This window comes from Gasterosteus aculeatus, chromosome X (assembly GCF_964276395.1).
Source record: "Gasterosteus aculeatus chromosome X, fGasAcu3.hap1.1, whole genome shotgun sequence".
Lineage (NCBI taxonomy): Eukaryota > Metazoa > Chordata > Actinopteri > Perciformes > Gasterosteidae > Gasterosteus > Gasterosteus aculeatus.
In genome coordinates this window covers 4081349-4094772 of record NC_135698.1, presented here as the reverse complement: position 1 = coordinate 4094772, position 13424 = coordinate 4081349, and the positions used below count along the sequence as shown (strand labels likewise).

Here is a 13424-nt window from a genome sequence, read left to right as displayed (position 1 = left end):
AGCACACTTATTGGCTCACAAAATGTAATAGACTACAATCCCCACAAGCCACCGGTCTGGCGTTGACGTAAATCACGGAGAAATAGTATCAGCGGATTGTGCATAAACTGATCTGTGACTGGACTAAGGATGGGAGAGAACAGTGATGGAGAGAGTGGGAGTGAGGATATGGAGTACAATAACTGGACTCAAGTAGGGAGAAATAAACGAGCCAGGAATCGTAATAGTGTATCTGGTAGTAGTTTGGAAGGGAGAGAGGAGGGCAGGGGGATGAGGAGGAGGATTGTTGGGAATGTGGGGTTCAAAGTAATTTTGAGATTCAAGGAAGGTAATTATATTAGGAAAGTGAGTCCGGTGGCTCTGACCCGCGGGTTGAAGGAGAAAGTGGGTGATATTCTGATAGCCAAGGTGCTGGCTGATGGCGGCTTGTTGATCAAATGTAAGGATGAGGAGCAGAGAGAGAAAGCAATGAAGCTGAAAAGGGTGTGCAACATGGTGGTTGAGAGTGCTAAGAAGATAAATGATGGGCCCTTTGTGAGAGGAGTTATATTTGGTATCCCAGTGGAGGAAAGGGTGGAAGATCGTCAGTGTTGCTGGATTTCCAAGAGAGAGTGTTGCCTGATAAAGTCACTGTGGGATATATGAGGTACAATGTAAGAGCTTATGTCCCACCGCCGTTGAGGTGTTTCAAATGTCAAAAATACGGACATATTGCAGCAGCGTGCAAAGGCAAACAAAAGTGTGGAAAATGTGGAGGGGAACATGAGGATGGGAAATGTAAGGACGGGACAGAGCTCAAATGTGCAAATTGCGGAGGTGCACATAGCGTGGCCTATGGTGGGTGTGAAGTAAGAAAGAAGGCAGTGGAAGTGCAGCAGCTAAAAGTGAAAATGAATATATCATATGCAGAAGCAGCAAAGATGGTTCAGAGGGAGAGTAGAATAGAGGGGGGGGGGGGGGGGATATAACAAGGAAGGAACCGTCTCAGCAGGCAAATGAACAACCTGTAGCAAAGGGGAGATGGGAATGTATTGACAATAAATAAGGAAAACTTTATCTTTCATGGCGGAAGTAGTTAACTGCACATTTCAAGCAAAAGGGAGATCTGAGAAGATTGAAATAATAGTAAAGAGTGCAGCAAGATATTTAAATATTCAGGGGATAACTGGGATGGCTGTTCAGGAAGAGCTTAAAAAGCAGGAACAATTAAACAAAGAATCAAGTTCACAGGAATAGTCATAATGTTAATTCTACAGTGGAATGCAAGGAGTCTGATAGCAAATGGCCAGGAATTTAAAAGTTTTCTTAATGGGGTAGAATATTAACCGGATATAATATGTGTTGAAGAGACATGGCTTAAACCAAGCATAGATTTTGTGATCCAGGGATATGTGTGCATAAGAGGGGATAGAGAACGGGGTAATGGGGGAGGATGTGCTACCTTTGTTAGGCAAGGAATCTCTTATCGAGAAATAGGAAAAGACCTAGAATATGTCGTTGTTGAAGTGTGGGTAGGAGATGAAAGTTTGATTGTGGTAAACTTCTACAATCCGTGTCAACAATTGGAGTTGGAAGCATTAGAGGCAATAAAGGGATTAGACAGAAGAAGGGTTATTTGGTGTGGTGATTTTAATGTGCATAGTACTCTCTGGGGAGGGGAAAAGACTGATGGGAATGGATTGATAGTGGAGGAGGTGATGGACTCCTTGGGACTTGTATGTTTAAATGATGGGAGTTTCACAAGAATTAATTACAACTCAGGTAAGGAGTCAATTTTAGACCTGACAATAGTATCACGGCCATTGGCAGGTATTTGTGTGTGGGAGGTCAACTGTTGGAAGTGATCATTACCCTATTTTCTGTGGAGTAGGAAGAGGATGCAGGGTGGGGGCAGAAGATACAGCAGAAAGGTGGGTATTTGGAAAGGCTCAGTGGGATACATTTAGAGAAATCAGTGAATCAAGGTTTAAAGTTATAGATAGAGATCAGGATATAGAAATATTTAATATAAATGTGAGAGACGCAATAATTGGAGCTGCCAAACAGGCAATTTTCAGGAAAATCGGTACAAAGAGGCGGAGGTTAGTCCCATGGTGGAATGATGAGTGCAGTGAGGTAATAAAGAAAAGGAATAAGGCTTTTAAGGTCTTAAAAAACACCCATAGTTTCATAAATTTAATAGAGTACAAGAGAAGCTAAGCAGTAGTACGGAAAACTATTAAAGAAACTAAAAGGAAGTATTGGAGATCATTTTGTAACACAATAGGGAGAAGCGCTTCAATCAGTCAAGTTTGGGGCATGATTAAGAAAATGAGTGGAATAAAACGGGAGTGGGGGTATCCAGTATTGGCAAATGGCGGAGTGGTGACTGGCGATGATGAAGCAAAGGCAGAAATAATAGCTAAAGCACTAATTGAGGTCCATAGTTCTGCTAATATGTCAAAGGAGAGTTTAAATGGAAGACAAAAAACACGTGAAGCAAATAAAGAATTGTTGGAAACAGATGAAGGGAGGGAAGATTCAATTAATGCTCCCTTTACTTTGGAAGAAATAAAAAGGGCAATAAGAAAATCAGGGCTAACTGCTCCAGGTAAAGATCAGATTTGTTACATCATGTTGAACCATTTGTCAGATTTAGCACTAGAGGTGATTTTGCATTTGTATAATAAAGTTTAATAAAGTTAATAAAGTTTCAAAATTAGGAAATTAGGAATAGCGGGTAAAATGTTCAGATGGATTAAACAATTTTTGGTGGGGCGCTCAATGGAAGTAAGTGTGGAAAGGTGTGTGTCGGCCAGCCATTTGGTGGACAATGGAACACCGCAGGGAAGTGTGATTAGTCCGTTATTGTTTTCAATAATGATTGATTATGTATATGAAAATGTTGCAAATAATATAGGGAGATCTTTATTTGCAGATGATGGGGCACTGTGGAAAAGAGGTAGGAATGTGGAATATGTGGTGAAACAGATGCAGGAAACAAAAGAGTGGAACAGTGGTCATTGGAATGGGGATTTAGATTTTCAGTGGAAAAAACAAATAACCTTTTCTTTACAAGAAAGAAAATTGGGACAATGGGCAAAATGTATTTATATGGGAAGGAGCTGAAAAGGATGGACTCGTACAAATTTTTAGGAATGTGGTTTGATGCGAAGCTCACCTGGAAGGGACATATTGAGAAAGTGGTTAATAAATGTAAAAAGGTTTTAAATGGAATGAGATGCTTGGTGGGAACAGAATGGGGAGCTGACAGGGCTGCTTTAAAAGCTACATATATGGGACTGATTAGATCAGTAATAGACTATGGGTGTGTGCTTATAGGTCGGCGTCTAAAACTATGTTGGTAAAATTAGATGTAATACAGGCAAAAGCATTACGACTATGTAGTGGGGCCTTTAAAACACCATCAGTGCCGGCATCGCAGGTGGAAATGGGGGAAATGCCGTTGGAATTGAGAAGGACACAGATAATGATGACATATTGGGCCAGTCTACAAGGACATATCAATCATCCAACAATAAGTGCAATTGAGCCGTGCTGGGAACATGATAAAGCGCCATCAAAGAGCTTTGGTTGGGTTGCTAGGGAGAAGGCTAGGGAACTAGGTATACTAAATAGGAGTTACTCTCCAGCAGTGGTGCAGCCAGCTGTTCCTCCTTACTGCCACAGCCTGAAGTGGACCTGGGACTACTTGAACTGATGAGATATGAGGGTGGGGGTAAATGTAAGATCTGCAAGTCTTATATCAGGGAATTACCATAGCTATATACAAATATATACAGGCGGAGCGAAGGACCCTGAAACTGGTAGAACAGCAGCCAGAATTCCAGCATGAGTGTGGGAAAAGACTCAGTAATGACTTATCAGTGTCTACATGCGAGATGATGGCCATAGTTTTTGCACTACAGTGGGTAGAGGACGTCAGGCCAGAGAGAGTGGTAATAGCATCAGACTCATGTGCAGTGCTAACGAGTCTGAAGTTTTGCCACTCCAAAAGCAGAGAAGATGTAATGTTCAAAATCATACAATCCCTATTCAGATTATTATTGTGTGGGTCCCTGCCCATGTTGGAGTCGAGGGAAATGAGGAGGCGGATAAAGCAACAAAAAGGGCGCTGAAGTGTGGGAGAAATATAGTCGATATAAAGATGAGTAAGGCAGAAGCTAAAGGGGTGATTAAGGGACAAATCAAAACGATATGGCAGAATGAATGGAATTAAGGGAGCAAAGGAAGATATCTGTTTAAAAATAAACCATTGATTGGGAGTGTAGGAACTGGTGGACGAAATAGAAAAGAGGAGAGGGTAACGACAAGGCTAAGAAATGGCCATACTGGTCTTAACAGTTCCCTCTATACGGTTGAGAAACATCGAAATGGAAGGTGCGAATACTGTCAAGAAGAGGAAACTGTGGACCATGTTTTGATGGCATGTCAGAGGTACGAGGCAGAGAGAGAAGTCCTGAGAAAGGGGCTAAGAGAGCTGGGAGAGGCAAATATAAGCGAAATACTGAAGAAGGGCATTAGGGACAAGTGTTGGGAACAGCTTTTGGCATATTTAGATAATACAATTTTTTTTTTATTTTTTATTTGATTTGATTTGATTTGATTTGATTTGGTTTGGTTTGGTTTGGTTTAGTTCTAGTAGAGGTTTAATTTCCTTAAGTCCACACTCCAGATTAGTAGGTGGCGGTAATGCACCCGAAAGTTGTTTGCCAACCGCCATAAGAAGAAGAAGAAGAAGAAGAACGAGAAGCGGACACTTCACTTCACATCGTGAACGAGGCCTCGGTGTTGGTTAGAGGTAAATTTATTTTAATTATTTTTTAAGAAGCCGTCTTGATGAACCGTTACTTGAAACATTTGCTAAAAAGAAAAAGTGAGAGTTAAGTCTGACATTTGAGCGAGTATAATGTATTAGTCGGCTGTTCCCAACAGGTTTAGGGCAACCGTTGGGCACGCCTATGTAGGGTAGCTGTTCGCGCGGGCCCGCAGGAAGCAGCAGCCGTTGGTGGAGACGGGGTATTTTTAGCAACCAGGGAAATGTCGAACGTCAGCCAGCCAGCGAGCTAACTATTGGGAATAAACTGTATCTCCCGTCCAACATCAGCAGGCGGGGGGGCATGCCAAGTTTATATATTCTGCCTTTGCCAACACAGGCTAACGTTAGCAAACAAGACAGCTCACATGCTAGCAGCAGCAGGCTAGTTAGCTTACGTTAACGGCTAACGGTTCTTTCCCGTTTGATAACGTTCCGTAGCAAGCTTCTCTTCTTATGTTGAGCGGACCGTGTTGCTATTTGGATCTTTCATAAGCTGCGATTGTAAATTAATCTTGAGAGTCGTCTGATTGTCCCCTCGATAACGGTGCATAACGTTAGTTGTGTTGGAGCACATGACTCGTTCTGTCACTGTCACCCAACGTTAAGCTTTCACAGCAGCATTGCGGTGTGTTCAGTAAAACTGCTGAGTAAAGTAGTTCTAATGCTTGTTTTTTATATTGTGGTTGTACTCGCACGTTGTTGTGCTCTTTGAATAGTACAGTGTTTATTTGTTCAAACTTGTTATCGTTTTTTGTTGACCCTCTCAAGGAAGTAGTACGTTTTTATTTAAAGGAAGTACATTTAAGTCCGCTTAATACGTATGTGTGATCAACAAAGGTTAGCTATACAGTTTTCTAGTTTAGTACACCATGAGGGTAAACATAATGTTTGAGAGTATTGCTACAATGGTATACAAATACTCTTTACCTTGAAGCCTATCGTGTATTTACATTGCATTGTGTTTGTAAATGGTTTATAGAATATAACACCCTTACACCCCTGTTGTGTCGCTCCATGTTCCCAGTGTGCGTTGCAGGGTGATTCAGGATGGTGGACCAGCCTCTGTGGGAGCAGATAGGATCCAGCTTTGTGCAGCACTACTATCAATTATTTGACTCTGACAGATCACAACTTGGAACCATATATGTGAGTGTGTCCGAACAATGTTTTGGTCCATTTATTAGACGTCACGCCAAAATGTAACAAGATCTTTAAGTCAATTCAATTCATTTTATTTAGTATAGCCCAAAATCGCAAATTACAAATTTGCCTCAGAGGGCTTTACAGTCTGTACACATACAACATCCTCTGTCCCGAAACCCACCATCGGCACAGGAAAAACTCCCCAAAAGATGAAAAAACCCTTCCAAGGGGGAAAAAAGGGAAGAAACCTTAGTGAGAACGTCAGAGGAGGGATCCCACTCCCGGGATGGACAGACTACAATGGATGCCATGTGTACAGAATGAACAATATATAATACATGCAATTCCTTATGACAGAAATGATTCAAATAATTGCGAGTAGTAAGCCAGGCGCACAGCAGGACCACTGCAGAGACAACCACCATCAGATAGAACCACCATCCACAGAAGCCTGTGGGGAGGGAGAGCACAAAGACTTTAGGAGAGGGTAATGTTGGTTTATGAGTACAGTAATATGATTAATATCTAAAATAATAATGATGACGATGATGTCGGCAGCAGGCGTCAGCAGGGCCACGGCTGTATAAAACTAGGTGTGCAATGTAATTAAAGACCGAGCCTGATTTAAAATAGTTTTGTATGCGTTCTCACTTGATGAAGGAAATATCATTGTGAATACCTTTTAAACACAAAATTGATTTAACTAAGCAATTGTTTAGTTAAATCTATTATTCAATGTCTTGAAATGTTACCATCATTTTATAAGTTTATTATAAAAAAAAAATATATATATATATATATATATATATTATAAATTCTAAGTTAGTTTCATCATTGTTGCAAGCCCAAATGCCAAATTTCTCTTGTTCCAACTTCTGGCGTGTGGGACTTTAAAAAGTGCGAAAAACTGTCTTTGCAATTTGACTTAGTGAACACACACGAGCAATGCTGGACTGTTTTACAGGACAAAAAAATTAATCAAAATATTATTTCTCTTTCTTAGAATATAAATAATACATCTTTGAATATGAAAAAAGTGAACTTCTTGTTTTGTTTTTTATATTTAAAATATGTATTTAAAACTGGTCAAATAAAATAAATAAGGCCACTTCAAGTTTTGATGTTTATTTTAAGTCAACAACCAAACAGTGTGCTCTATTAGACCTTTTTATAAGGGGGCTTGGGAGTGTTTATTATGCTCATTGTATCCACGGTTAAGGGTGTTTCTGTGCAAACCTACTGCCTGTTTATGGTGCAATATTGTAGGACCGGTTCCCACACTGTTTAGGAAAGTGCTGGTCCATACAATTACTCCAAGCAGCATTCCTGGGAGTCAAATCACAAGCTATTATATTTGTATGTATTTTTGTCTTTTCGCTGATGGTCTGAATCGGTGGCTAAATTGGTTGCTAGTCACTTTGGCGATTTAAGTTCGGTAACCAGGTCTGATAAACTTGGTGAACATGAGTTTCTCCCATTCCATGTCTTTTTTTTCTCGTAGTCTATTTCCACCAGGTGCAGGCAGTGAGAATCCCACAAGAAATCTAGTTGTGGACTCTGGTCTCATGATGAGAAGCAGTGTGACTAATGACACATTGTCTTAATTTGAACGAGTAACCAGACTTTAGTCTTTTAAACATCAAGACTGAAAGGAAGTTGTCTTACACCACAGTGCTCCAGTCAGTGACCAAGATCGCCACTAATTAAACCACAAAATCAGATTATTTTCTGAGTGTCAGTTGGAATTTGTCCAAAGCGAATGGTGAAGGAAAGCGTTTGAATTTTTTAATATATATATTATTTTTTTTCAGTTTCACACATCAAATTGTCTTGACAAGCCGCTACCACTTGAGTTTTTGTAATTTTTGGTATAGCTTTTTTTTTTTTATGTTTTTTTTACTGTTATTGTAAAAAGCATCCTTTGCAACTGATTAACCCCCCCCCCCCATCCTCACCCCTCTCACTTGCTCTGCACAGATTGACGAGTCATGCCTCACATGGGAAGGACAGCAGTTCCAGGGGAAAAAGGCAATCGTTGGGAAACTCATTGTGAGTTTATTTGCTAACATATTCTGAATACGGGGCAAACATGTTTAACAGGGAGACCAACTGAGAAACACGCTGGCAAGTGCAACCAAGAAACCAGATTGTATCTAATAATGTAGGTAATCGGACAACCATTTACATGCACGTCTGTAACTTGTTATCTAAAATCTGTGTAAACTTGGATGCTGCAACCATTTTGCAGTTGTAAAAGCCCGACTGAATTTCTGTTGTGGATTATTATTCATGATTCTTTTAAGTATATGAAACTAGTTGTAAATAAGTTAATTTTTTATACTAAATGTATTCCTTCTCTTTTGTTTCTTCTCCTTTTTCTGTCTGTGTGCCAGAGTCTACCCTTCCCAAAAATAGTGCATAGTATAACAGTGCAGGACCACCAGCCAACACCAGACTGCAACATCTTGAGTATGGTAGTAGGACAGCTAAAAGTAAGTAACACCATCATTCACTCCTTGTTTTAAAGCATCTCCTATTACAGCCAAATCGTTCAACGTTAAAGCCAAAGTTTTACTGTATATATTTAATTTACTGTAGAAGGGTAAAAGCAGGGTCTCATTTCTAAAGCGCAATACGATACAGACTGATGGAACACTTGTGTTTTGGAGTAAATCAACTCGCTAGCAGCTCCTACTTCCTCTGGGTAAGGAGAGCCCGAGTGACCTTATTGCTCTTAGACTCCCTCACTTTCTCCACAACTAGTCTGACTTCGATGTGTGCGACTGATCTTGAGCTGCTGACGGTGCCCTGATCCCCTGCTGGTTCTCTGCGTTCGTAGGTAGACGACGACCCCGTCATGGGTTTCCATCAGAGTTTCCTCCTGAAGAACATTAACAGTGCGTGGGTGTGCACCAATGACATGTTCAGGCTGGCCATTCACAACTTTGGATAACTCCCTGCTCTGGTGGGCAGGGGCGCCTGTAGTGGAGGACACCACGTGAGTGAAGCATGGAGGGAGGGGGGAAGGAGGAGTGTGGGATGGAGAGAAGAGGGGACACTCGCCTCTCCCTTCTGCCATCTCATTTACGCCTGCTTGACTCTCGCAAACACCGGATTCTAGTTGTCAATCACTGAACCTCATCCAGGTGGGTTTACAGACCGCCCAGCCAGTAGAACTGCGATTCGTTCCCTCGCTGAGAGCCAGCCAACCAACCAATCAGAAGCCCCGGTCTGCCACTTCGCTGATCTGCATGACGCCGGGAGGCCCCGCCCCCCCCACCATTCCAATATCTACACTCACGACACCAGAGAGACAAACAGCCGACCGACGCCGTTTACTCAAGCCGCGCTCCTCTCTCCACCCTCTTCTAAAATCAGCCCCATTCTACTCTGCCGTTAACGCCACCGCAATCGAATCCCTTCTGTTAGCACTGTTTGCCGATTGGTTTGTAGATTCAGGTTCAGAGACGGCTCCATCGCGTGCGACTTCTTGTGTTATGTTTTTTAGATTCCACTCGTGTGATGCCTTGGTGTGTTCAATTGAGTTTCATCTTCTTTTACAAGATTCTTACACTTTGCTGTGATTCACTCTCATGCCTGGCTTTGCTTTCGCAAACCAATGGAGTACAAAGTGTGACCGCTCCTGAAGATTATCTCTCTCTCTCCCTCTCTCGCTCGCTCTCTCAATGTGTCTTTCTCTCTCACACAGACATGTCGGGCAGTAAACATGGACTGCAGCCATGATAGACAATAAAACATGGACTTTTTTTCTTAACGGTGTGGCCTTTTCAATCCGTGTTCTTCTCTTTGCCTGATTGTAATGGTTCCCTTTCATATTACAGTTTGGGGGACATTACTGCAGAGCATCAGCCGGCATAATATCCATTATAGTGCGTTCATATTTAATGTGATCAGTTGATCTGCAGTTAAATAAATAGTCGAGGCCTTAGTATTTGGATTCTGACACAATTTTTCTAAATTTGTTTTATGCAACTCTCAATGATTTGAACTGAATCAGTCAATATTTGGTTTGACTGGTTCAATGGCTAGGACAAAAACACTTTTAGTTTAGATATACCCAGTTTATTGGAAGTAATCTGGCAAACAGTTGTGAATGTAAGGCAATGGCCTCCTGAAGTCTTGCACCCATAGACCTCACTAATTTGTTTGTCTTGTCTTTGACTGCAGCCGCCTTCATTTGCTGCTTGTTTGTTGTTCTATTTGCCTTCGGTTTTATCCTAAATATGTGAAAATCATGTTTAATGTGATCAGAGGACTGACTTGGCCATTGTCAAAGAGGGAGACACAACCTAACTAAGTATCTATTAGCAGAACCACAAGACCTCAATGAAAACAAACCTGCAAAAGCAATACATGCAACACATCTACAATCCTTTACACAGCAAGCACCCAGTCAATAGACGGCTTTTTTATTTTTTAAAGTAATGCGCATGAGATGAAATAACATGGGATAAACTGACGTTTCAATTACTCAAACTGGAGCCTGTGAGAGTGCACTCACAACTACATTACCTTCAGTGTGTGTGATGTCCAGATGTTGCGATTATGGAAACATTATTGACTACCTAACCAGCCTTCGGTTAATCCAATAAAGGTCTATGTAGGAGTCAGACTGGCTCAGTCCGGACCCCACATGGACATGGATGGTCGAAATGGAGAACACAAAAGAGACTTAACATTACCAAAATCTTCCTGGTCCTCTGTTGACCCCACACCGGCCCGTCTGTAGGCGGCACCACAACAATAAAATGAGCCGCTTCATGGCGTCGCTTTATAGCTCTGGTTCCCAAACTTATTCTGTCAAGCCCCCCTTTGATGGTGGAGGAACATTGAAGGCCCCTTGTCCCCAAATGGGTTTTACCTTCTTTGTTTTGAATTAATATATAAACTATTGTATGTGTATATAAACTCTATAACATTAGTTTTCTTTTTGAAGATGAGTACATTTTAACTGACTTAACATATTTCCTCGCACTTAACAGAACCATATTATTTGTTTTCCAAGTGTCTTGTCTATTTAGTTGTTTGCAATTGTATTTGTTAGTCTCATCTTACATTGTTTAACCGGGGTGTCTGTTCGCCTGTGTGTGGGTTGGTGACAAAATTGCCGCCCCTGAGCAGAACCTTAGTGTCTTATTACCTTTAAGCACCAACAAACATGGAGAGAGTCCCAGCTTGATGATTAAGGGCCAAACAATGTTACTATCAACCCTACACTTTACCTCAACATCTAAATAGTTACGCTACCTGGGAGAAACTAGTTAACAGGCCGACAGCGAAGCCGCTACATCGAAGTCGTGGTCAGCCCAGTTAGTGCGGGACGGCACGTCTTCAAACCACCCTCTTCCAAGTTCCTCTGCCTGTGCTTTAACGTAGATCGGTCACAGCTGTCTGCTCCACGTTAACACAGACGGTTAAATTCACTCTGTCTTAAGATGCAAAAAAAAATACCACAATATTTGACTGGAATGAAGTTTTAAAAAAGGCATGAAAAAGGTCAATTAAAGTGTACTTTCTGAGTAAACTACTGTGTTACATCCAAAAAAGGCACTGCCAGGTGTCAATGAGAATATTACATGAGAGGGTACTTTTAGATTTAAAGAACAAATTCAGATTTAAAGAGACAAAACCCATCAACACGTCAACATGTTCAGTACTAGTCAAGGTTTGGACACATTAACTTATTTACTTCAACGAGAAAGTGTCCAAACTTTTGAATGGTACAGTATAATATGTATGAATGAATCAACTTGAAATGAAATAAAGACATTAAACTGTTTATCGGGTCCACTTTCCACTTGGTGGGTGTATTTTCGGGGGACCCATGGATGTGTTGAACTCTGTGTACGCCACACGTTCAGTGTCAATAAACCAGTGAAAAACCGTCTTTGCTGCATCGGGCCGCTGCGTAACGAGTCTAGCATGTCGTCCATATTGGGCCTCGCTGCCTGTTGACCGCAGTTCACTTTTGCTGCTGGATAGTCAACGGTAAACTTTTTGGTATTTTTCTAAATAATCTAAGGGTTGAGTCGAAATTACATTGTAACAAACAAGTTAGATTTTTTTAAAAGCATATCTTGTCCCCCGATGTTATTACTTTACTCTGCTGCACAAAATAAAACTAGTGTGTTGGCAGAGAGAAAACTACTTCCAATACCGTAGCATAACCTGTTAAAAGCTGCCCAATTTTTAGACCTGCTCAAAATTTGCATACCCATTTTTTTAAAGACTATATCTCTGCAACTGCACGGTCTATTTGAATACAACAAATATCAGTGTATGTGTTAAATGAAAATGGCAGACAGCAGAATTTTAAAAAGTTTCAGGTTGCCAAAACTAATTTTCAAGATTTTTACCACAATGTATTTGAAGCTTTAAACCTCAAATACATGGGCATTCTCTCTGCAAAGTTTGACTTTGATTAAGTGAAGCAGAAGAAAGTTAGGGCGTTTTTATTGCAGACAGTTCAGGCAACAGCTCCAAAATGGCCGTTCTGGCACAGCTGTGTCGTTTGTAACAATATCTTCCAAATTATTTATTCCACTTGTATATCACTTATGGTGTCAAATATATCCAAATACAGTAGTTTGGAGCTTTAATAGTATATAGATGCACAAATTTTTATGTGGAATTACCGGGAAAAACACCTTTTCATCTTAACTAAACAGCTACGGTAAGAGGGTATTTTTAAGGTAAGCGAATATTATCGTTTAATAAAGATATTTCTGTTGTTGGCATTCTTTGGCTCTTACCTCACAGATGCTTGACGTTAGCAGGACTTGGCTTATATGTCCGTAATCTGTGGGTTGTCAGTCTTTACAGCATGACGTGTTGTAGAGTCACAGCCAGAGAGGTGGCGAGTAGGATGACTTGGTGGCGCTATAGGAATGTTGACATCTGGTAATAATTCATTTTTGGGGTTTAGTTGTGTTTGGAGCATTGTGATGCCACATTTAGAGGCTGATTTTTTTTTGCGTAAACACAACATATTCACATTACACTGTAACATTTAACATGGAATAAAATTTTACATGAAGCTCAACAGCTACAAATACACTAACTGCAGATACATGAATACAACCATGACCAGATGCTGCTGCTACTCAACGGACAATGCATATAGTCAAATCAATGTTATTAACTCAGTGACGAGAAGAATCAGTCACATTTATTTACAACAAAACATGATCAAAACTGTTCACTGTTCAGTGTGTTTTCACTGGTCGCTAAAACACTGCATACTCAAGATCCATTTAAATATTATTTACATCAGAGGAATTGCTATTTATTATTTAATAAAATCAACTGTAGACCTCTAGGGCGTCACGGTGGCGTGGTGGTTAGCACTGTCGCCTCACAGCAAGAAGGTCCTGGGTTCGACTCCGCCCAGTGGCCTTTCTGTGTGGAGTCTGCATGTTCTCCCCGTGTCTGCGTGCGTTCT

The 13424-nt window shown here is 40.9% G+C and overlaps 1 protein-coding gene across 1 annotated transcript; it reads left to right on the top strand.

Annotated features, from left to right (window-relative positions):
• Positions 1-4296: 4296 nt before the first annotated feature.
• LOC120808979 (nuclear transport factor 2-like) lies at positions 4297-9737 on the top strand. Its single transcript, XM_078082451.1, has 6 exons — positions 4297-4801; positions 5844-5965; positions 7940-8011; positions 8356-8454; positions 8802-8960; positions 9672-9737. The coding sequence occupies exons 2-5, from the start codon at positions 5867-5869 to the stop codon at positions 8913-8915; spliced, it is 384 nt and encodes a 127-aa protein (XP_077938577.1). The 5' UTR covers positions 4297-4801; positions 5844-5866; the 3' UTR covers positions 8916-8960; positions 9672-9737.
• Positions 9738-13424: the final 3687 nt, after the last annotated feature.

Bases quoted from the DNA above. Each gene is read 5' to 3' on its own strand.
- LOC120808979 (XM_078082451.1), top strand. From the start codon at position 5,867: ATGGTGGACCAGCCTCTGTGGGAGCAGATAGGATCCAGCTTTGTGCAG. The intron at 8,012-8,355 runs GTGAGTTTATTT...TCTGTGTGCCAG, and splicing joins CAATCGTTGGGAAACTCATT to AGTCTACCCTTCCCAAAAAT. The intron at 8,455-8,801 runs GTAAGTAACACC...CTGCGTTCGTAG, and splicing joins TGGTAGTAGGACAGCTAAAA to GTAGACGACGACCCCGTCAT.